This window comes from Peromyscus eremicus, chromosome 10 (genome assembly GCF_949786415.1).
Source record: "Peromyscus eremicus chromosome 10, PerEre_H2_v1, whole genome shotgun sequence".
Lineage (NCBI taxonomy): Eukaryota > Metazoa > Chordata > Mammalia > Rodentia > Cricetidae > Peromyscus > Peromyscus eremicus.
This window is the reverse complement of record NC_081426.1, coordinates 39,918,830-39,943,715: the sequence shown is the minus strand read 5'-3', so window position 1 is coordinate 39,943,715 and position 24,886 is coordinate 39,918,830. Positions and strand designations below refer to the sequence as shown.

At 38.8% G+C, this 24,886-nt stretch overlaps 1 protein-coding gene and 1 pseudogene across 6 annotated transcripts in view; one reads left to right on the top strand and one right to left on the bottom strand.

Annotated features, from left to right (window-relative positions):
* Positions 1–8,291: 8,291 nt before the first annotated feature.
* Lcorl (ligand dependent nuclear receptor corepressor like) overlaps positions 8,292–24,886 on the top strand; it is a 166,819-nt gene continuing 150,224 nt past the window's right edge. For 2 of the 6 annotated variants that reach the window (XM_059275857.1, XM_059275855.1), the window contains exon 1: positions 8,529–8,815. In XM_059275857.1, the coding sequence (XP_059131840.1) occupies positions 8,662–8,815 (154 nt within the window). In that variant the 5' untranslated portion in view covers positions 8,529–8,661. Of the gene's footprint in view, positions 8,816–24,886 lie in introns of all 6 variants that reach the window. The other 4 variants (XM_059275856.1, XM_059275858.1, XM_059275852.1 and 1 more) reach the window with 4 other exon arrangements.
* On the bottom strand, positions 22,559–22,794 carry LOC131921164 (cyclin-dependent kinases regulatory subunit 1-like; annotated as a pseudogene).

The window sequence follows — 24,886 nt, the reverse complement described above, 5'->3', positions numbered from 1 at the left end:
CCTCTGTTGAGTTCGAAGCCAACCTGGTCTACAGAGTGAGTTCCAGAACAGCCAGGGCTGTTACACAAAGAAATCCTATCTCGAAAAAGCAAAAAAAAAAAAAAAAAAAAAAAAAGTAAGTAAATAATTAGATAAAAATTATAGGTATAAGTGGGTAGCCAATGAGACTCTTTTTATTTTCTAAATTACCCATGGATCTATTGTTAATTATTATTCTTGATCTTCCCAGTAGTCTTCCAATTTTCAACTTCTCCCAGGTTATACCATTTCTGTTAAATTTTGTCTCAGGAAGTTCTTTCTTGGGTTCCCTTCTACCATCCTACCTGCATGTGGAATTGTTGCTTTCTGGGTCTGTTTTTGGCACTCATCTCTGTCCTTCCTCAACTTTGGGATTATTTGATCCTTTCTCCTAAATTAGATTCATATTTCCTGGATCATTTGCTCTCTTTGCTTTGTTTTTGGAGACAGTCTTAATCTGTAGCCCAGGATGATATTGAACTCATGATTTTTCCACTTCAGCCACCCAGTGTTGAAAATTATAAGCATGTATCACCATCTAGGCTCTTCCTCTTTGCTATAAAGAAGCCTATCTTGTAGCAGTATTCTGAAAGGGGAATAGTGGAGGTCAATGTTATGTGATTTTGCAGTCCTGAGAAGCAATTCACCCAGTTGACTACTGACACGACACATCTTAGAATTCTAAATTGGTGATCATTTTCTGACATAATTTCAAAGAAATTGCTCCATTGTCATTTGTTAAGAAGCCTATTTCTTTCGTGAAGTTTCAAGAATCTTTTCATTATTTATAGGTTATAACATTTTCATTATCATGTGTCTTAGAATGAAACTATTTAATCCAGAAGTACATTTCTCTCAGCTCTGTAAACATTTCTTTCACTATTTCCTTGATAATGCCCTCCCCTCAGTTTGTATGTGGCCTTTCTAAAATTAATGGCCATCAGATGGTGTACCCTCCATACTGATCTTGAAATGTTCTAATCTCCTGTGATCTCGTCCCATATCTTTCTTTTAAAAAAACTACTTCAAAGAAATTTCCTCATCTTTATCTCTCCATGCTTCTTTTGAATTTTAAATTTCATCTGGCATATTTTTAATTTCCATTTTTTGTTTTGTCATTGTTCACTGTTGCTATAGCATCTTCATTCAAAGCAATTCTTGTTTCAATGATACAGTGTCTTTTCTCTTTGATGATATTAGTCATAATTAGAACTTCTCTTCTGTTCCTTGTAATGTCTCTACTCTTCTCCAAATTCTTTTTATCTGTTGTTTTGTTCTCTTCGTGTCTTTCAAGTTGGATGCTTTCTACAAATGGCAGGCACGTGTATAACTAAAGTCCTTCAATGTTTAGGGCAAGCTCTATGTAGTGAGAAAGTTTTGACAACTGCTTGTTGTTTAGCTTTACTGAAGTGAGATCAAACCAAGGCCAATTCTCCATCAGAGAACAGTCAAATGTCAGTATTTGTCTTTTCTGCAAAACTGTTGAGCTTTTCCTCAAAAGGTCTCCAGCTTCCCTGTGAAAGGCACCAATCTAGTTACATGTTTTGTAAAATTGAAAAGAAATCAGCAAACTTTTACTTCAGAATCTGTGCTCAGTGTGCGTTAGCCCCATTCTCGACTACCTCAATGGCCTCAAATCCATAAACTTTCTGTGCAGTTCTTTCACAGAGTAATCGGAGACTGAAGGCCAAGTTCTTTTAGCAAAAGCATTAGAAAATAGCTGTCAGATTCATAAATGGTACATATTTCTGCTTCATCAAGGCATTTGGAAAGTAAAATGACATAAAAAGAAATTATACCCTAGTTTTATATCAGGAATTTTAAATGAAAAAGATTGCTGAGCTGTGATGGCACACACATTTAATCCCAGCACTGGGGAGGCAAAGACAGGTGGATCTCTGTGAGTTTGAGACCAGCCTGGTCTACAGAATGAGTTCCAGGACAGCCAGGGCAATTACACAGAGAGACCCTGTGTCCAAAAAAGAAAAATAAAAGGTTAAGTGTATTAACTCTCTCCTTTCAAATATAACTCCTGTTAGTATGTGGTCGTGTCAACTCCTTCTGCTACTCTCTCAATATGAGGGATAACAAAGAAGTTTGGATTTTGGATGAGGTCTTGAGGACATGGGTAGGTAAAGATGAAAGAAGTTCAATATCTTCCATGTTGTTGTTGACTTATTGAAATTCTGATTTGTTGCTCCCTCATTTCAATGAATCAAGAGTCTTGTTTGTATCAAGTGAGTGCAGGATGCAGGTAGACAGGTATATTAGTAACCTTAATCATCAAAGTGGCAAAATATCTAACAGAAGAATCTTAAAGGAGGAGTGCTCTAGTTCCCTGGATTCATAGCGCTGTGGTCCACTGCAGTGAGCAAGCCATGGCAGCATTCAGGTAGTGGGAATGTTCTGGGGCAACTTGTTCACGTGGCAGTAGGTGGGTAGATGGGGAGCAGAGAAAAGAGGTCAAATCCAGGAACAGGTACAATCTTCATTGACCCCACCTGAGTGACAGCTTCTGCCAGATAATCCTCACCTCATCCAATCTCCACAACATTCAAACCAGTGCCAAACACTACAAACCAATCATTTAGAAATACAAACCTAGAAGGGGCATTTCAGATTGGAACGATAACCACAAGGATAGTGAACACCCAGCCTTTGAGTTCAGAACTTACAAAATGGTTGGAAGTATGTCACCAAATAACTTTGATACACGGGAGAATATGATTAAAACCTGTGAGAAGTTTCAAGGAAGTGCTTTGAAAGCACAGGAAAAAAAGCAATCATCGTTCAGCTAGGAAGCACAAAACTAGCTGATCAGAGGAGGACTCGTGTGATGACAGAGGGGAGGGACCCAGCAAAAACCATGGGGCTGAAGGAGAAGTAAATAGCTGGGGATGGGGACAAAATTGTGTATGTGTAAGTCTGTGTGCATCCTTAAGAAAACACAGTGGGATCAGCAGCAGCCCCTCCCTAAAAACAAATATAGCTCAAATTCCTGAATTCCTTTCTAAATAACTGCCATTTTCTTCCCTGTTCTCTAAGGAAAAGTAATAGTTAAATTTGAAAGGATAGAGATTCAAATTCTAAATTCACTACTAACTAGCTGCATAATGCCAGTTAACTTACCTGATCCAATTTATTTTTTCTCTCTCTAATATTAATATATCAAAGTGCTCATTTAAGGTTATGGCAAATGAATTAATAAAGGGAACAGTATGGAATAACAGATACCTCTTATTAAAGCAAAAAAAAAGTCAAGAACCAAGCTGCTTGCACCATCTTTACATTTACAGGCCTAGCATTTGGGGTATAGCACCAGCCTTGTCTGGTGAATTCCCCAGAAACTCACCTACCAGCGCCATCCCCACACTACCAGGCCTAGCTGCAGTCACATACATCCTGAAACAGCTTTTTCCAGTGAGTCCCTGAAAACCAAACTTACCCACACCATTTCCACACTCCCAGGCCTAGCTACAGATGCACAGTTCCTGTACCCACATAGCCTGAGGCATGCCAGAATCTCACATCAGACACATAACCAACGAAACAAGTCCACATGCCTAAGTCACATAGAGAAAACACAAGCAATTTGAAGGACCGAGACAACATGTTCTCCCCAAAAATCCATTAGCCTTATAGAAATGTTCTCCAATGGCAATCACTTCAATGAACTCCAGGACACAGAATTCAAAAGTACAACTATAAATTTGATCTAAGATTTTAAGGCATTTAAAGAAGACAGGAACAAAGAACTCAATGAACTGAGAGAGGGTAGTTAGCAATAAATGCCTTAGGGATGCCCAAGGAAACACAAATACGTTTGTGGAATGGACAAAATGAAGGCAGTCCAGGGTTTGGAAACTGAATTCAGTAAAGGTATAAAAATATTGAAGAGCAGATAGTTATACACATAAACATGTATAGATATTATACACACTTATGTATATGTGTGTAATAATAATTAAAGAAGAGATTATGAATTTGAGAAGAAGTAGGAAGCACAGGAGCTGGAAGGAGGAATAGGATGGGTGGAAATGATGTAAACAGAGTACTCATTTATTAATTCTCAAAAATGAAGCAAAAGAAAAAGCCCAAAAATCCAAGATTAGGAATAAGGAAATCAAACTCTGGATTAGGTATCATACTTGCAAGCATTGTGACCTACATAAATTGCTTATTCTTTCAGGATCCCAGTTTCCCTATCTGTAAATCTATGAGTTGACCCATATAAATCTTTATTTCTTCTAAACTAATAGTTTAGGCGCCATAGATAACATTTTATTTGACTTTGATACTGAGCCATACAATTCTACTAAATTGGATCAAATTGCCATTATCGAGCCTCTAATACATGGAGATTTTATTAAAGGACTGAAAATGAAAGTGATAATAATGCATTAATCCCTGGGTGTGATTCCGAATGGACAGAAAAGGCAGTGGTACACCGGGTCCTATTATCATGTCTGGATGCAAGAGAAAGAAGACAGCAACTGGTATTAAAGTCAAGTACCAATCTCAGAGGTGTATCATTTTACTTTTTAAAAATTAGAACTATTTCACCCTAATTTCAGTATTGGTTATACTGGCAGTTTATCATCGTGAAGTTTACCAATAAAGTAAAAATCATGTCTAACTAACTAATATTTGTTATGAAGATAAAAGGATATATCAATAATGCTTTTAAAATACTCAATAGTTGTACTTACTTCAGAGCAGAAGGAATAAAATTTTTGATAAGCCACATGGAGATGTGTGACAGAAATGAAGTAGATATTAAGCCTGTTCTTATTGTATATTCAGGTTAGCTGTAGGATAGGAAAGAGGTAGATATTACAATCCAAGAAACACATTTCATCACCATTGTACATGTTTCCTGAATTATGATTCTCTTTTAAAATTTTATCCTTGTTTCTACAAAATGTATAAAAAGCTGTTGGTGGCATTTGGAAATGCATAAAGAAGATAAAATAATCTATTTTATGTATCTTTAAGATTCTGCTGCAGTATTCATAATAAATGTATTACATGTATAAATCTGATATGATACTGTCCATAGTCTATGTTCTCCTAAGAAAAAAGGAGACTATGAAATCTTCTGTTCATGAATACAGATGGATCTAAGGTATCTGCATAATGTCTAAAATAATATGTGGCTGATCAGAAAGTTTGTGTACAAGGGTTAGGGTCCATGTCCTAAATAACTGATTAGTCAAATTTCTCTCTGAATTTTCTTTTTGATTATAATTTTAATTGTGAATTATTAATATAAGGTGCTAATTGGATACATGTATACAATATGGAATGATACAATCAGGGTGTCTTTGATTTTTTTTTCAAATCTCCAATCAGTGCAATACATTATAGTTCAGAACTAAAAGAAATAAAATAAAGTGTGATTATTTAAAAGCAGATACTCAAAATAGGGATTGTCAGCACTATTGTGCTTTTTATGATTAATTAAGATATCTTATGTTTTATAATTATAAATATATAACCCACAAGTGTTTCAATTTTATGAAATTGTACGTACTTGTAGTACATATGTTGATAAACTTATAATTGATTAGGTACTTACCATCCTACTAGTGTACTAGATTATTTACTTTTATAGTAAAGTAAAAGAATGCCTTTTCACTTCAGGTTAGTACTTTAAAAAATATGAATTTAGTGATATTATTCTGCAATTTTTTATTCTTTTACTGTGGAAATATATTGCAAACTACTGTTTTATCTTCATTATATCATGCTTTCCTAAAATGTACCTTAAATTTGATTGCTAAATGGTCAAATAAATACATCAGAGATTTGCCAGCCGGTTTCGCTTTGTATAAGAAGTCACAGATGTACTTTCAGCTTTCGGTGGGTAACAGTGAAATTGGGTGGATATTCCTGGGAGTTTGGAACGACCCTAATAGATTCACACCTTTCTGTAGTTGCTTTGTTAGTCCTCTTCCACTCATAGTCTGAGTTTACCTGTTGTATTTGCTTTGGCCAACAAAAGACTGGCAAGCAAACAGAAAGAACACGTGGTTGTTAGTACTTACCCTCTTATGCTTCACATGCTAGCTTTACATAAACAAGCTCCAGCAGTGGCAGAAAATCCCAGACAAGATTTGCAGAGCCTTGCCAGATCAGCACAACAGCCCATCTGACCTGTAAATTTAAGAGTAGTAAGGAATGGTGTGCTTTTACAGTACTGTTAAAGATTGATTTGTTACATAACAAGGATGAATGATACAATAGGTACAGGAAGTACATAGGGCAAGACTATCTTTTTACAGAATATTAATATCTTCATATCATACATCTGTTGTTATAGTAAAGTCTGTTGCAGCTGACTTTTTGGTGTAGGAGACAATCTTGGATATTACCCTCTTTCTCTTGTTAGCTTTATAGATATTCTGAGTATCTATCAAATCAATAGATAACAATTAAGTGTCATGTGAGTAGCAGGAATAACACCAGATACTCAGAGTGAAACTTGGGGGGTGATGATAAGCTGCTGACATACTTGCTATGAAAGATTCTATTGTCAACAACACTGATTCCTAAAGTTAATTCTATTTATATGTGTCATTATATATAGTCATGATTTCCCCTTTTCTCACAAATAGAGATTTGTTCTATTCCTCTTTGCATTTTTGCTTTATGTGAGACAAACATATAATTACCCCTTTTCATGTGACTTACACATCTTCCTATTGTGCAGCATAATGTATTACCCATATTGACACTGGGCTTGGCCATGTTGCTTGTTTTAGCCATTGAGACGTAAATATGATCCACGTTGAGACTTTAAAAATGCTTATGAAAAGGGGCTAGCCTTCATGCTGCTCTTGGAATCCCATGACAGTCACCATGTGAACAAGTCAGGGGTAGTCCCTTGAAGAGTAGGGATATTGGTTTCTGGGATCTGGCTGCCAGCTATCACTCAGAAGTGCAACTGTCTAGCTGTCAAAGCCCCAGTCAAAGACACATAAAGGTCCAGTCAAGCCTATGACAAATTGTTATTTCATAGAATCATTAACTAAAGTTGTTTAATGTTTTTTACATTTAATCTATTTAGTCTGTGTGCATGTAAATGCACACGTATGTGTGAGTGCCCATGCTTGTGTAGCAGTATTACAAACATTCACTACCACACATGGCTTCAAACTTCACATTCAAAAGGTTTTGATGAAGATTTAATGTTACATTTTTACTAGTGAGGGAACACTGAGCAAAAACCACTCTCTCATAAAAAGAAGCAAGAATGATTGATAAGAATATGCCACAAAAATAGAGGGTACTACATAACTGAGAATTTATGAGTTCCCAAGGTTTAAAATGTATTTCTCTGCAAAGCTGAGCATAAATGCTGGGTAACATACAGTATTTCTCTAAACTGTGAATGGCTCACCAACTTTTAGTTCCCTGTGACTATACAAAAATAAATGTAGAATGGCTCTGGTGCAAAAGAGAAAAAAAAAAAAAGTAATTTTAAGTATATACTTAATCAAAAGATTCTCCTCTCTCCAAGGAAATTTTCTCTAGAACAGCGCAGGATCCATCCTTAACAATTACGAAGTGCTAAATCCCATGCCACGCACTGTATTAAGGTTAGGCAGGGGAAAAAAAAAATGTCTAGGCACCAAAGTCTCAGTGAGTCATAATCCTCCAAGAGTTTACGTTTTGGGGAATATGAAAATTTTCCCTCCTGGAGTTCTTAGCCAGCTATACCCATTATTTATGGTGAAAAGTCCCTTTATCGTTTCCCCGATCTTGGCAAATATTCTCACTTTTTTTTCCCTCTTTGCTTCATAAACCGATGTCCCTGCACATCCTTCCCTGAATACAGTGGACTGGCTGGCCCTTTCCCTGAGGAGTGAAGATAGATGACAATGACCCTGAAAAGTTTCCAGCACTTACAGAGCAGCTTGGCCGCTCAAGACACAGCCAACTCTTTGAGGTTTCCCATCGAACTCCCCCTTGCAGAACCTGAGGAAGCTAAACATAGGCCAGGGCAAGGCCCGCCCTGCAGGCATTTGGGTGGAGGGAGTGCGAGGCTGACCCCACCACAAGCCGAGCTTTTCATGTCCAGGGCCAGGCTGCCAGCTGGAGAGTGCGAACCCGATCCGAGAGCGCTTCAACGCGAATGGACTACAAAGCCCAGAGTGCACAGCATCGCGCCTGTGAGCTCCGCTTCGGGACCCTCGCGCAATGGAGGCTGGGAAATGAAGTCTGCGGACTTCCAGAGCCCCGCGCGAAGGCAGAAGGGGAGGCGTTGCTAGTCCGCTCCTTCAGCACGCGGGTTCCTGGCTGGCCTCGGGGTTTCTCGCTCCCGCTCAGGGTTTCCGCGGACGGCGGGAGCAGTATGGCTTGCCTGAGTAAACTCCGGGGGGAGGAGGGGAAGGGAGTGGATAAGGAGGCGGGGTCAGCGGAAGCGGCAGGTTGCTTCCTTCTCTCCGCGCTCCCTCCCCGCCTCTCCCCGAGGGAGCGGTGGGAGGGGGAGGGGAGGGCAGAGGGAAGGTAGTGACACGTGTCAATCAACCCCCCCCCCTCCGGGGGGCGCGCGCTCCGGGGCTCGCGCCGAGGGCTCGCGCCCCTGCCTCGTGCCTGCGCCGCTCGTATGTAAATGAGGGCGCGTGACGCGGGACGCAGATGGACAAGGGAAGAGAGAGAATGGCCGCTGCCGCCGCTGCTGCCGCCGCCGCCGCCGCTGCCGCTCAGTGCCGGAGCCCTCGGTGCGCGGCGGAGAGGAGAGGATTCCGGCGGGAACTCGACTCTTGGCGCCACCGCCTCATGCACTGTGTAGGTAAGAGAGACACGGGCCGGGCCGGGCTCCGCGCCGCTCTGCGGCTGCCCGAGGAGTTTGTGGCTGAGGGGTGTAGTTGGAGCTCCGGTTCGGGTCAGTTCAATGGGGAGCGATGGGAGCGGCGGCGGCGGCGGCGGCGGCGGCGCGGCGGCCCCGGCGGCGCCTTTTGTCTCGGGGCTCCCCGGCCGGCGCGATCCGCGCCCGGCTGCCCGCCCGCCTGCCAACCTGCCCGGCTCCGGGCTGCCGGGGAACTGTTAGTTCGGACCCACTCTCCGTGCTCCCCGCGGAAGCAGCCCGCCCGCCCGCCCGCTCGCCAGCTCGCGCTGCCCCGAAACTCCGCGGTGCCCGTCGCCACCCGCCGGTCCCCCCTGTCACCGCGGCTCGGCGCCGGGGTGGAGGGGACCCAGAGGCGGCGGGCCGGTCCGCGCCCCCGCCGGACGCTCACACACCCCCTTCTTGCCGCCGCCGCCGCCGCCGGGGGGCTGGCCGGGCAGACGCTGCCCGAGTTCCCAGGACGCCCGGACCTGGGGCTGCAGGGGCGCTCGCGGGGCGGGGGCGGCCAAGGGCCGAGGGTCGATGGGGGCGGCGCCCGAGGGGCGGGAGGGGGGGGGCGGCCGCCTCTGCCCTCTCGCGCGCGGCCTCGGATCTGTGTGTACCCCTTTAAGAAGGAGCCGCTCGAGCGCTGACGGTTGGGATTTGAAGTTCTTCCTCCCTCTTTGGAAGTCTGGACGGATGGGGGGTGTTGCTATGACGACGGCACCCTCCCCATGCCGGCTCCCCCCCCTCCCCTTTTTCCTTGAGGACGCCCCGACGACTCTGGTCCTCTTTAGCTGTCATGTGATGGACGCGCATCGCCCTCTCCACCTCCCATGCCTGTTCAAATGCAATTCAGTTTTCCGATCCGGTGGGGTCTGACTGGTTTTCCTTCAAACTTCGGCGCTCCGGGCTGTCATTCAGTGTGCTGCTCTGGGTAGCGGGAAGTACTGGGACTCCCTACCTTGTTGCGGTCTCCGCTTTTCCCCACCCCGAGTGAGACGTGTCCCCTGCGCTGTTAGCCAGCAGGTTGGTTCAGGGCAGTAGATGGGCTAACGGGTTGAGGGGCTGCAGAGTGCGTGCTTCGGCAGGGGGTTACAGGGTAGCATTCGAGGGCAAGAGGTGGCAATGGAGCCTGGTCGGTGCTGGGAGTGGATGGTTTTCTTTTCTGACGAGTAGGTGTCAGTATTTGGAGTTGAGTCGGTTCAGTTCCTTGTGAAGACAACTCTCCTACCTTGTTTTCATCTGTTCTTGCGCCACCTCGCGCCCTGTCCCCCTACCCCACCCCTCTCAGATTTGTTTGGCTGGAGGCTTAAAGTCTGTCTTGTTTTCACAAGTGAAAAAGATCATAGTAGATTAAACCAGAGGCTATTTCAGTGCCATACACAGAATAGGATGTATATAGGAAAACAGAAAGGAGGATGCACTGATTTAGGGACATTCTTGGTGATGTTTATTTAAGCAGTTTACTGTTTTGTGTCACCTCTATAAAAATGTATTTCTTTGGTATGATCTGTGACAAAGTTATGAGGGGGCTATCTCAAAACAAAACAAAACAAAAACAAAACCTGATACTAAATGTGTTAGTGCTTGTACTTGATGAATGCGAAGTGGACCCGTTTTGACAGTTTCATATATGAAGATCTGTGCCGTTGAAAACCCGCCTGGAAATCCAGTCCGTTCCCTTGGAGTCCACCAAATAGCACTGCTAGCGTTGCAGTGCGGGCTCACAGGATCACTGTGCTAAGTTTTGATAAGGCACACAGTGATTTGAAGATGACCATGGCCGAGTTTTGTTCTGCAGAATGTAAGGATGTTTTTCTCATCTTGTGCCTTTGACTACATTTAAGTACAGTTTTGAATCACAAAAATACATGTACTTTTGAAAGTCAAATTTTAACCAAGTGAAACAAATTAACGGGAACTGAAGCTAGATTTTAGAATATCTAATATGTAATCTGTATTACATTTTCAGTGTTATAGACAACAATCTGAAAATACTGTTTTCCTGGGCAGCAGCCATCTTTTGAGAATAGTCTCCCACAGTCTCAGTTCTTTGTCGAGACCTACTAAGATCCATCTCATATATTGTTTTTGTCACTGTTGTCTCTCACAGTCCCAGTTCTTTGTCGAGACCTACTAAGATCCATCTCATATATTGTTTTTGTCACTGTTATTTTTAAGTAACAAAACCCTTCTAAATAGAATATTGAGGTTTTTTGGTGTCATATTTAATTGTGATGTGAATAGGTGTTAAAAGTCATTGTTTTAAGCTACCATTTGCTATGATGTGTACTTTGCAGGAAAACTCTTCCTGTTTCTTATATGTATGTGTGTGACATATATGCAGTGTAGATGTATAAATGTATACATTTCTGTGTGAATAGTTGGTGCTCTTATTGCTTGAAATCCTTTTTTATAAAACCTCTGGCTTTTGAGAAAGAAAATCATTTGGAAGTCTTGGTTTTCAAGAGAGTTGGAAATCATAAGCATCTTCAGGTTGTAGCTAATTAGTATTAAATCTCTAATGAAGTTTCTTGAAATCTCTCTTCTTTACTTAACTACTTAAATATGATTGATCTTTTGAAATGTATATCTGAAAATTTTCGGAAGAAAGTTATCTTCACTGTCATCGAATGATTATAGCAATTGAGAAGGGAAAATGTTTCCTTTCCTTATAATTCTGGACCTCGTTTCTTTGCCTTAGATCTACTCCTCTGACTCATTCCTAGTTTTGTTTTCAATTGGAGAAGTGTCCTTCAAGCTTTGTCCCAATTGATGGCTCTGTTTATAAAGGGCTTTCTGTAGTTTGCCTATACTGGAAGAGTATCCTCATGTACAAATGCTTGAGTGCATTTTGGGTGGGGGACTATAGTCCTAGTATACAGAATTATACTGAGCATTAATAGACACAGTCCCATATTTTATAGAGTATGTCATTAGTATCTACTAACTAGAATGACACTGAGCTTTGAGTCCTTATGGAATAAATAATATGATTAGTATCTAACGATTCATATTATTAAAACAGTTTAGTATAAAATAAATGTATTAATACAGTAATACAGTTTAAAACATTCAGACTTGCAAAGTAATTAGAATATTTTATCTGGGACAGGACAGTTTTCTAAAAACTTTATTTTGGTATAATTTGCATCTTAAAATATTAAAGGATAAGAAACTAATGTTTACTCTTGCCTGTATTAACCAGTTATTTCACATTTTATTGTATTTTTGTTGTTCTTGTCCTAAATTCACACACGCGCAAGCACACGCACACTGTGGGGGGGAGTTCGAAATTTGAGAGTAATTTGGAGCCCCAAGTTCTTCAGTATTCCAAAAAGCAAGGACACTGTCAACACATATTATTACTTACTTTATAGTTCATTTTCAGATTTTATCTGTTTTCTCTATCCATCTCCTGTCTGTCTCCTAGTTCAAAATCCACTCTAAGATCATGGAATGCATTTATTGGTTGTCATGTTGCTAGTCCTTTTTAATTGAGGGTACTTCTTCAGTTTTTTGTTTGTTTGTTTCTTGACCTTGACATAAAACAACAACAAAGGACAGGGCATTATTCTGTAGGATGTCCCTTGGTTGGAATTTGTTATTTTCTTGTGATTAGTTTGTTGTGCGTTTGGTAGGAATGCTACTGTAGAAATGTTCTGTTCTTCCCTGTACATCATATCCTGAAGTTCATATGTTGGTGTGCTTCAACCATAAAATTTGGTTCAGATGATGTGTGCTGTATTTCTCCCTGAAAATTATTCACCATTTTGTAATTAATGTGTAACTTACGGGAAAGTACTTTCAAGAACAGGATATTGCCATCATCTGATCAAAATTTCAGCTGTTGTTTAACATTGTCAATATTCTGGCTTTGGCTTTGTTCCTGCTGTTTGTTTGTTTGTTGTGTTCCTGCTTTTTAAGGGTTGATATTCATTCAGTTATACTTTGTATGATTTCATGGATTCTTATTCAAAAATAAAACCTGTCACTGTCATTATTGACTATCAAATTGTGGCAGATTTGACTAACTTAAAGCGTCTGTGTTTGTGTTCGCTTGTGCTTCTAAACAAGATAGTTCACATTCATGTATTTTATTGTCCCAGGTATGGTGTTAGTTATTTCATCAAAATGACCACCAACCTTTTTAAAGGAAAAATGACTTTCGATACCAAAACTAAGCATATTTTAGGTCTGTTTTAATCCCTGGTTTTTTTTTTTTCCAAACATACAATTTTTTCTTAAGATCACAAAATAAAACAAGGGAAAGATTGGCTTAGAAACATTCTATAAAACACTAGTGTCTTTTTCTGTATAAGACTGGTTCAAGAGTAATTGAGCCAAATATGAAGTGTTAAATCTTCTGATAACCATATTAAAACACATTTATTTAATCTATTACCTTTTTATTAAAAATAGTACCATTTTGTACTAATCTATGTAGAAACTGTTAAGGAGTTGGGTTACTATTCATGTCCTGGAATTGGGTGTTTTACATTTGTAGTACATCTCAATTTGAAGTATCTGTTTAACTGCAACACATGGCAATGGACCTCACTGGACAGTTTAGTTTTCTTGATTTCCGTGGTGCCATTTACCTTGAAAAATCTCTCCATGATAAACAAAGGTACAGTTTTACCCAGATCTTTTATTTGGTTAGTATAGGACAAACAGATCATTTAAAAAAAAGTAAGTTCTGGAGCTAGACTTTTGAGTTTGGAACCTAGTGGCACCGTTTATCAATTGACAAGGTTCTCTTTTGTCTCTCAATTGTTTCATCAGTAATTTGGAGAGAGCTAGGTTGCTGGAGAATAAGTTTGTTGATTTGTGCTATTATGTTTCTTCTGTATAGAAAGCACCCAATAAGTGCTAGCTATTATTGTTGGTGATGGTTTTTCTGCTTGGGCTTTATCGTTTTTGTCAATTGATTTTGGTAGGAATGGTGCTACATAATTAAAAGAAAGATAATGGAGCATGCTAAAGTAAAAATGAGAGTTTAAATGATCTGTATTTTCCAGTTCTCTATAGCTATAGTGTTATAGAGTTTTAAGTCATGTAACTTAGTACTAGCTTTCTGTGTGAAGAGAGCAAAAGACCTTTACCATTCTAAATTCTAAGTAATCTTTGATAACTGATACAGAAATCAGTTTGTAGCTCATTAAAAACGTTATCACCGAGTGTGGTGATGCACACATTACCTTTCATGCCAGCACTTGGGAGGCAGAGCAGGACTGCAGAGCAATAACCCATGTCAAAAACAAAATAAATAAATAATAATAATAATAATAAAGCACTGTCACATTAGGTCATTTTGAGGTTAGTTTTTGTTAACATGAACTCTATTTTCACCTTCTTGTTAGTTTGATACTTCCTTCTGGTTTCTTCTTGCCTCCTCTTTTGTTATCTTACCACCAGTTCTCCCTTGTCATTGTTAGCATCTAAAGATGGATGAAGAACTTAGAAATCTGTATTGATGGGTTACTAATAAGGTTTGGCAGCTGTCAGAAAATGTTGGCTGTACAACTTGCGTAAGCACCAGCAAATATGATACCTATTTTAAATGATGGCAGTTGTGATACCATCTAATCACATACCTTGCATAGATAGGATTTGTGGTGCTGATGAGTAGTTGAATAGGTTAAGACATGTGTCCAGATTCTCTTTTTTTAAAGAGACATCTTGGATAATTTTTATGCAAAATATTAAATTCTGCATACTCCTGGATAATTTTATATTTGGAAGAGTAATATTCTCCTATCTTTAAAACTTAAGGAATGAATGAATTTTTTAATTTTTTTGCAAATTTTTTTAGATGGCAGGCTGCAGACAGGTCTTCTTTAAAGATTTATTTGTGTGTGTATGCATTTATCCATCTGTCTGTATTTATGTGTCTCTGTTTGTCTATGCTACTTGTATGCAAGTGCCCTCTGAGGCTAGAGGAGGGTGTGGAATCCTGGAGTTACAGGAGATCATGAACCCCTTTTGGAAGAACAATAAGTGCTTTTAACCACTGAGTCATCTCTCAGCCTGCCGAATCTACTCCTTGGGCTGGCTACAAGTGTGTGCCATCTTCCCAGCTTAGCAGCACACATGCTTAGTTGCTGTTATATGTCCCAGTATTCCTCTGACCTTCACTACTGGTCTTTAGTTCTGGCTCAGTGAGGTCTTGGGGAGTGGCAACAAAGATTCGAAGGTTTTGGATTTTTTTTTCCATGTAAGTATTTTTTCTGTTAGTACATCTAGCCTCACAGTTAAAATATCTTACTTTGTGTGTGTTTATAGTCTTCCTTTTTGATAATACCCTTTACTTTTGATATACAGATGGTCCTTAGAGTGGTTTAACATAAGATTCTCTGCTTTCTATTGTCACGAAAGTGATACATATTTAGCAGATACCATTTAAATTTTGAATTTTACTTTCTATGACAAGCAATACATGGTATGATATTCTTAATATGCCAGGTGGTAGCTTGAATCACAGCTTCCAGTTAGCCACATATTTATCAGAGAAACAATTGATTCTTTTGCAGTGTGCTTTTACCATGGGGTTCAGTAAGTTACATGAAATATTCCACCCTTTTATTTAAAATATGTTTTGAATTTTGATTTTCATAACTGTGGGCTGTGTAAGTGTCCTGAGCACATTTAAGGCTAAGTTATGACCCTATAGCAAGTCAAAGAGTATCTATTGTATATAGACTAGCATTCATCAAGCACAAACCATACAAGTCTACAATATTGAGACACCACATAGCTTTATTATAGTACAGATTTAATCAAATCTGTAATCAGTGAATTCTTTAAAAAGTTTTTGTTTGTAACACAATCTAGAGAAGAAATTGTGATGGATCCAATGAAACCTGCTGCTACCACTAGGAACATAATTAACAAAATATACTATCATTGCATTTGAAGAACAGCACATTGTTCTTAATTGAAGCTAAATAAAAATTTTGTAAGAGTTTTTTTGGCTGGGTGGCAGTGGCATATGCCTTTAATCCCAGCACCCGGGAGGCAGAGCCAGGCGGATCTCTGTGAGTTCAGGGCCAGCCTGGTCTACAGAGTGAGATCCAGGACAGGCACCAAAACTACACAGAGAAACCCTGTCTCGAAAAAAACAAATATATATTTGTGTTTGCTAGAAAATGAGACTAAAATGAGGAATAACCTTTTCTGTATCTGTTTTCCTTTTGTAGTTGGCAGTAACCTTATCCTGCTTACATTTGCTTGTTTGGGTTTTTTCTTTAATCTGCTGCCAAGTTATTACTTTCCTTGTAATAGTTCATGGATTCAGTTTTCTGATAGTGCAAGCACTTGGGCAAATTGAGATAAGATTCTGGTTTATATCAGTATATGCATTACTGATTTTACTGCCTTCTGGTGTAACTTATAACTTAAAACATACAGTAAATCATTATTTGAGCAGCTGCTTTGATTTCATACTTCACAAGGCATTAATGTCTCCCATTTGTCTCTTTTTATCAAGTAAAAGCTCCTTACCATATTCAACTATTTAGTCATTAACATCAGACTTTTTTTTTCATATTGGTTCTTTAGATCAACCATCCTTTTTCATCTGCTTTTATTTATTACATATTATGCCAAATTCTTGGATATCTTTGTAGCCATATCTTCTACCTTGGATCCTTAGTCACCTTTAAAATTTAACTTCAACCTAGAGTCTATTATGAATAATACCTTGAGACATTTCTCCATTAATTTACATTGGCTTTTTCTCCTCTAAAATGTGTATGCAGATGTTTATATTGAAAGTAACTTTGTCCATTAGTCTTATATTTACCAAACTGTTGACAGACAAGGGACTAAGTCTTCGTAACTGGTAGAAAGGGTAGATGGAACACTTTTCCTTCTTAGCAGTTCTCAGTATAATCTTAGGCAGAATTCATCTTTTGTAGGAAAATTTATGAAACAGAGGTAGTACCATTCCTCATGTGTTTGCTTTTTTTTTTTTTTTTTTGCTTAATAAAAAGTGTGTTGAAATATTTGACTTAAAACTGATTTAAAAATAGGTGTCATTGCTAATGAGGATGAGGGATGCTCACAAGGCCTCAACCCTTTACAAAGAACTACAGGCGATTAAGGTATGCTGAGAGAGGGAGAAGTAGTCTTCCCCAGGGAAGAGCACACCAATTGCTCATTCAATACCAAATGGTCAGCTCTGAAAATATACATACAAGTAACATTATAGGGACGGAGCAGGTTGTATTTATATATTTAGGAACACACACACACACACACACACACACACACACACACACCAGCAACAACAACAAAGATAAAAAGAGGCCGTGGATTTGAAAGAGAGCAGTACCCTGAGTAGTACTTGAGAAGATCTTGAGGGAGGAAAGGGAAGGGGAAATAATATAATTTATAATCTCAAAAAGTAAAAACATTAACATTATAAAAAAAACTTTCATACTTCTTATCCTTCAGTTCCTTAAACTGAAAGACTTACTGACCTATCAGAAGCACAGCTGGACTGTCAGGCCTCTTCTGAATACAAGGAAGCTCCACCCTAGTGAGGCAGATAAGCAAGAGGGTTGGTCCTATGTGGAAAACAGCTTCTAAGACACTCTATTCCAGTAGGGAACAGATATAAAGATGTTGTTAGTATTAGTAATTTTTTTCTTTTGAGAAGACTGGGTAAAATATTAAAGAACAGAAGCTTCTTCCTAAGTACTTCTCCTAAGAATGTGAATTTTTTTTTGTGGGGAGTTCTATTTTATGTGAGATGTAAGAACTGGGAGTTGAGTTAAAATGCTTACTTTGTACTGTAGGTTCGTATTTAGATTTTTGTTTATAAAGACTAAACCATGATTAAAGATGCCGAATGTTAGACATAGTATAAGCTAATGGAAAGAAAGGAGGAACAATTAATTACTTAAAAGTCTAAAATGACCAGGTTTCATAGGATTGAGGGACAGCAAGGATTAGGAATCTTTAACTGTAAAGGAATGGTTAATAAATATTAGGCTTTGTCAAGTTAGAGCAGTGGTCAGGTAGGCAGGCTTAATCAGCCACCTTCTCCATCCAGTTAGTTATGGATATACTAGAGAAACACAATGTAATATGAGCAAGCTACAGGTGCGTTTTGCCTGGTTAGTTCACTCCCAAGGGCCCTCTGGTCTCTGCTGGAGCTAGTCACCTCTGCTGTTGCAATGCAAAAGCAATACCAAAATGAATAAACATGACTGGATTTCAATAAGAATTTATTTTTATAAACAAATGAATTTAGCTTGCAAGCCATAGTTTGCTGATTCTAGAGTTTCAAAGATGCTATATAAACTGACTTAGGAAACAGTCTGAGAGAGATAGTGTAAGCAAACACACAAATAACAACATATCCTGAAAATATTTAGCATGGGATCAATGAGTATAGGGTGGATGTGGAACAGAAATGCAAGTATAAATTATGATCGCGACTGAGAAGAAATGTGAGCCTTTGAAAATTTTTGTTAATAGGTAATAATAAGCATGGTCAAATAAGTCAGTTAATTTTCATTTTGAACATTGATTGGTGGTTTCAGGGTTTTATTTTTGTGTGCTTTTTTAAATTTATAATAGTTTTTAAGAAACTCAATTGAACCAGCTGTTTTAAGTCAAAACTGGGAAAATGAGCAGTCTACAATGTACTAATGAAAACATTGGCTATCCAAAGTACTCTCAGGTGGCACCCCCCCCCTTTTTTTTCTGCGTGAACTTTCAACAATTTGAAAAATAAAACAAGGTGAAAAATGGAAGCCAAACATCATTTCTACTGTGACTGAAGGCCAGGTTAGAGTAGAGTCAAAGAGCTGTCAGGTGCTTTAGAGGAACATTGCATACTCCATCTCTTCAGGCTTCATTTCTCTGGATGGCTTGCTCCCAAGGCAAGAGAGGCAGAACTGGGCTTTGCTCAGTGACTCCTAAAATCACTTATCAGAGAAGCCATGTCCCTTTTCTATGGATGTAGAGAGGTTCAAATCATACTACTGAAGCATCCTTTCTGGTAGAAACCAGGAAGAAGGAGAAAGGTTGTGAAACCTGTAACACTCAGGTTTTTAGGATTTTTTTGAAAGATTGTATCTGTGGATAAGTGTACCAGAAACAATACAACTCTTACTGTATAGGAAACAAACTTACATATTCTGGATATTTAAATTTTTTTAGTTCTAGTATTCTGAACAACCTTGTTGTTAAAATTCTTAATAGATAAATACACTTTATTTTTCTTTATATATTACTAATTAGTTTTAGCTAGGACTATTTAAAATACTTTAAAAATGCACATTTGGCTGGAAAAGAGGTGTTTTCATTCTATATTGTAACTTTCAATTGAACTTTTAAATTTAGAAGGAATTAGTGTAAAAGAATAGAACAATGTTTCTTTTATTTTTAAGATTATTTTTACCTTTTAATTATGTCCTGATGAGTGCAGGTGCCCACAGAAGCCAGAAAAGAAAGTCATATATCCTCTAGAGCTGGAGTTACTGATGGTTGTAAGCTACTTGATGTCTGTGCTAGGAACTGAATTTAGGTCCCATGGAAGAGCAGTATGTGCTTTTAATCACTGGGCCGCCTCTCCAGCTCCAGTAGTTAAATGGTAGAAGCAGGTTCGCTTGGCCCTCCACGTCTAATTATGTGTTTCATATCTATGGATTCAAACATAATATTTGGGGGAAATTGTACCATTTTTGTTTCTTCCTAAATAATAAACTAACTGTCTGGGTCTTAAAACCAGTCCTCTAAGGATATTGAAAGATAACTATACTTTGAAAAGTAAATTACTGTTTTCATTAGCTTTGGTTGTAGGTGCTTATATAGCTTAGTCACTGGTGATTATTTTTTGAAAAATGTCATCAGGTATTCTGTCTACTTTCTCTTTTTCTTCTGAATATTCAGAACTAGAACTATCAGACAAGACCAACCAAGAGTAGGTGTTCACACTGGGTGATATGTATTGCCATAGCTATGTCCTATAAGAGTTATAGATAGGATGTCAGAGCTTGATGGGACAAAGAAATTAGCCTCCTGAGTTGATGGATTTCTGTACTAGTGAGCATGCTATTACAGGATATTAGAGCCTATGTAGAAGTATGGTACTCTGGTAGAGAGTGGCCTAACATAGCAGAGGGTCTTTTGATCTCAGAAAGAAATGTTTAGACCTCAGCAAGGTAAGAAGAGGAGGACATAGGCTTGGAGTAGGGTTTAGCCTTCTCTCTATGAGCTTGGGAACCCAGTAAGTAGCAGGAGAGTAGGAGGACATCTGTGTTAGAAGTACAGCTTGGTGTTGTATATGTTGAGTCTTAGGTGGGGTAAGGAAAAGTCCATGTAAAGGAAATGTCTGAGTGCAAGATTTCAGCGTGTCACACTGAGATCAGTGATCATAAATGTATCTTTAAGTACAAGTATTAGAGTTGGAATGTAGGAGGTAAGCTGGCATTTTAGTGGAAATGTTTTATGGGCTGTCAGGCAAGAGCAGATATGGAGGTTATGCTTGCAAAAAGGGTACCAGGTCTGAGGAATAGATACTAACAGATGAGATTATATACTTGAAGAAGTGGGAGTGAGAATAGTAATACTAAGATAGGTGGGAAAACTGTCCATGCTAGGAAGAGAGTCATGAGAGGTTGATTTCATATAAGGAGGCTGACTGAGTAAATAAATATTAAAATAGCTGGAGCCAGGTGGTTGGTTTTTGTTGTTGTTTTTTATTGTATAAGAATGTGGGAATGCTGGAATACTAGAATGCTATCTGTAATGTTGAGTTGGAAATTTTGTGAACTCATTAATTAAGTATGGATAAGACAAATACAGAAGTGTGAGTATCTATAAACCCACATAAGCATATGCTTTAATATTGGTTGTTGAGAACAGCCCTAGAAGTATCAATAGGAAGAACATTAGGCAAAATTTGTCATTGTTGGTGTGCTGTGTATTTTTTTTTTTGCATTGGTAGGGATTGATACATAATTTCCTAATTTTAATGGAAGTTTTCATAACTACATTTTTATAAAGAAAATTGAATAATTTATTTAATTAATGTTCCAATGAGAGTAGTTTTATTTTATCTCATATAACATTGGAAAACATAAACACTTGATAATCTTCATTAACAAATTTTAAAACTTCAAACAGGGAAAGATGTTTTCTCTTTCCCTTCCTAATAAAACTGTATTTAAAAAAGATAAATAAGTACTAAGTGTTCTAAAATACAGAATTCTGTATTTAGTACTTTCAGAATTCTGTCCATTCTGAAAACAGTCTTGAAAGTATTTTGCTCTATGCAGATATCTACACACATGCACTCACACCCCTAGTCTCCCCATAGACACATGAAAATGAAAATCGACTTTAAAGTTAGCTTTCAAAAACTTTGCACTTTTCTAGAATCATGCAATCCATAAGTCGTAAATGAAACTAAAGTGACTTACTCATATTCAATTATACAATGACATACAACATTCACAGGCAAAAGTTATTTCTGGGAAATAGAAGCAATGATGTATACACAGTTCGACACACCTAGGAGACAATTCATACCAGTTTATCAGACTGAACAAAATCAATTCAGGTTGCACCAACAAACCTCTCCTCTGTAGTGTCGCCTGTGCAAGAATCTAGTGAATTTATTTTTCAGATTCTTGCACAGGTGACACTACAGCACCCTTCTTTGCTGTCATTCAAATTCATGGCTTTTTTCATTAATTATTAATTTCATGCATTTATGTATATATATACCTATATATGTGTGTATGTGTATAGATATACATGCACAACGTTCATAAATATAACCTGCTCAGTCCATATAATGTTACTTGTATGCAAGTTTTTGGGGCTGACCATTTGGGTACTGCACAACCATCTGTGTAAAAGTCTTCACTGGTTCATCATTCACTTTTAGATAAAGCTAAATTTATAATATGGCTTAGAAAGCCCAGCTCTAACTAGCCTCCCTTACAATGGTTTACTCCTTTTTCTTGTCATTCTACTCTGAGCTCCTTAAACAGTTGCATTAGTAATACAGTGATAGTGGTATAGTGGCCATAGCATCTGACACTATTGACCACCCATTAAGACTTCTGTTAGGTAGTATGTGCTTTACAATATTAGGCCTTCTAAATCCTATAGTCATCTTGAGTAGTATCAGTACTATAATTTTCAAGTAACTTGAACCCTTTTCAGATCCTTAAACACTGCCTCTAGACTTTGTTTTCTCAGTAGCTGTTCCATTGCTACTTTTGTAAACCTTTTTTTTTTTAAGATTATAAAAACTTCTTTTAATCAAGGTTTGTAACATGGAAGAGATTTGTCAGATAAAATGGAAAGTTTCCAATACATTGAAGCATAAACCCTTAAGTCACCATAAATACTTTATCCAACAGTAAAAACCACAACAGCAAATTCACACCATCCCTGTAACAGCCATGATCTGATTTTCACATGCTTTCGAGAGATGGCAAATATGGCCTGCTGGATACAGAGCACAGTAGGGCTTTGAGGTCACACTCATCTGACAGGGCTGTGGCATTGGTGGCTCCGCTCAAGAAGCAAAGCAGGTACCAGCACATTCAAACAGTGTATTGAACATCCTTTAAATATCAAAGTGAGAAATAAAAAAGCAACATAATCATGCTATCAGGAAGATGGTAGGAAGTAAGGACAGCTGTGTAAAGCTTGAGGCTCAAAAGTGGTTTGCCAGCTTCATTTCTTTGGCTTCTTGGGTAATGGCTGTTGGAAATGTAAGATGTGAGGTTCTGGTTCATGGATCATATAATGGACCCATCCCTGACTCTGCTGAACGCCAAGACTTCTCCATTCAGATTCAGACATCAAATGGGTTTTAGGGAGCAGCCTATGTCCTTGGGCAACATGACATGCCAGTTCTTGAACTACTCCTCGTCTTATTTGTCCGAATAGTAAATTTGTTTGTGTGACATGAGTGCTCTGCCTGAGGGCGCTTAGCCCCGAGCCGCCACTGGCCTCCAGACAACTCCTTTTGTAAACCTTTTAAAGATACAGCTACATAAAGAAAAGCATGAGATCATGAATATATTTCTCAGTGAGGAAAGTGAACATATTCCCTGAAGTACTACAATAAAACCTCTAGAAGTCCTCTCATAGCCCCTCTCATTCACAGCTTTTTATTCCCCTCTCCAAATGCATACAGTATGCTGATTTTGTAACACAATAGATTAATTTTACCCAGTTTGGGACACTTTGTTTAAATTGAAGTATATAATATATATTCTTTTGTGTTAGCTTAGTTTTGTTTGTGTGATTTATTCTTTCTTCTTCTTTTTTTTGTTTTTGGTTTTTTGAAACAGGGTTTCTCTGTAACAGCTCTGACTGTCCTGGAACTCACTCTGTAGACCAGACTAGCCTCGAGCTCACAGAGATCCACCTTTAATCCCAGCAATCAGGAGGCAGAGGCAGGTGGATCTCTGTGTGATTTATTCTTAATGCTTACATGTAGATAAGTATTCATTTTCAGTGCTCCATAATTTTATAATATGTAAATATTTCATAATTCTTGAAGTGTTCATTATCTTTCTTTTCAGGAATATTTGGCTTGCTTCCAGTATATATTTTTAAAATAAGGCTTTCATTGTAATGGACTAGATTTTACTTCTTCTTGGATTCCTATTAGTCTCTCCAGGTTTGGTAATTTGTATTCTTCTGTTTACATTAATACTATTTGTTCTTCTGTCATAAACACTCATGCTATGTAGTAATTGTGCATTGCTTATTTCATACCAGGTTTGTGTGTGTGTGTGTGTGTGTGTGTGTGTGTGTGTGTGTGTGTGTGTGTATCTGAAACTACAAGCCCCCCCCCCAAAAAAAAAAATCTCTATAATGTTCTTCCTTGGTCATGGTATCTTATCACAGCAATAGAAAACTAAGACAAGCTCCCATGCTGGGCTTTTAATTTCTTTTGTCTGGAAAGCTGGCTGTTCTTAAATGTTAACTATTCTTGGTTGATATTGGGCTGTTATTTCTCTTAAATTATGATCATTGTTTTAAATGCCATGTCCCTTATTAACGATTCTCCTATGTCAATTAAATGATAATGGCTGTATATGTTCTACCATACTTTCCCCCTTTCTCTTAGTGTTTAGCCCTTGTATTCTTGCTTATCTCAGACATTCTTTTTTTTATTTTATAATTTAATTTAATTTTACATATGAGCCACGGATTCCCTTGTTCTCCCCCTCCCGCCCCCCCCCTCCACTTTCCTCCCAGCCCACCCCTCATTCCCATCTCCTCCAGGGCAAAGACTCCCCTGGGGATTGAGTTCAACCTGGTAGATTCAGTACAGGCAGGTCCAGTCCCCTCCTCCCAGGCTGAGCCAAGTGTCCCCATATAAGCCCCAGGTTCCAAACAGCCAGCTCATGCACTTAGGACAGGTCCTGGTCCCACTGCCTGGATGCCTCCCAAACAGATCAAGCTAATCAACTGTCTCACTTATCCAGAGGGCCTGATCCAGTTGGGGGCTCCTCAGCTATTGGTTCATAGTTCATGTGTTTCCATTCCTTGGGCTATTTGTCCCTGCGCTTTTTCCAATCTTGGTCTCAGCAATTCTCGCTCATACAAACCCTCCTCTTTCTTGCCTATTGGACTCCTGGAGCTCCACTTGGGGCCTGACCATGGATCTCTGCATCCGGTTCCCCCAGTCATTAGATGAGGTTTCTAGCACGACAGTTAGGGTGTTTGGCCATCCTATCACCAGAGTAGGTCAGTTCGAGCTTTCTCTCGACCATTGCCGTTAGAGTTTGGTAATGTTCCTTCTGTTTCTATTGTGTGGAACAATTTAGAGAGTATTGGTATTAACTCTTCTTTGAAGATCTGGTAGAATTCTGCGCTGAAACCATCTGGTCTTGGGCTTTTTTTGGTTGGGAGACTTTTAATGACTGATTCTATTTCCTTAGGGGTTATTGGACTATTTAAATAGTTTATCTGGTCTTGATTTAACTTAGGTATGTGGTACCTATCCAGAAAATTATCCATTTCTTTTAGATTTTCCAGTTTTGT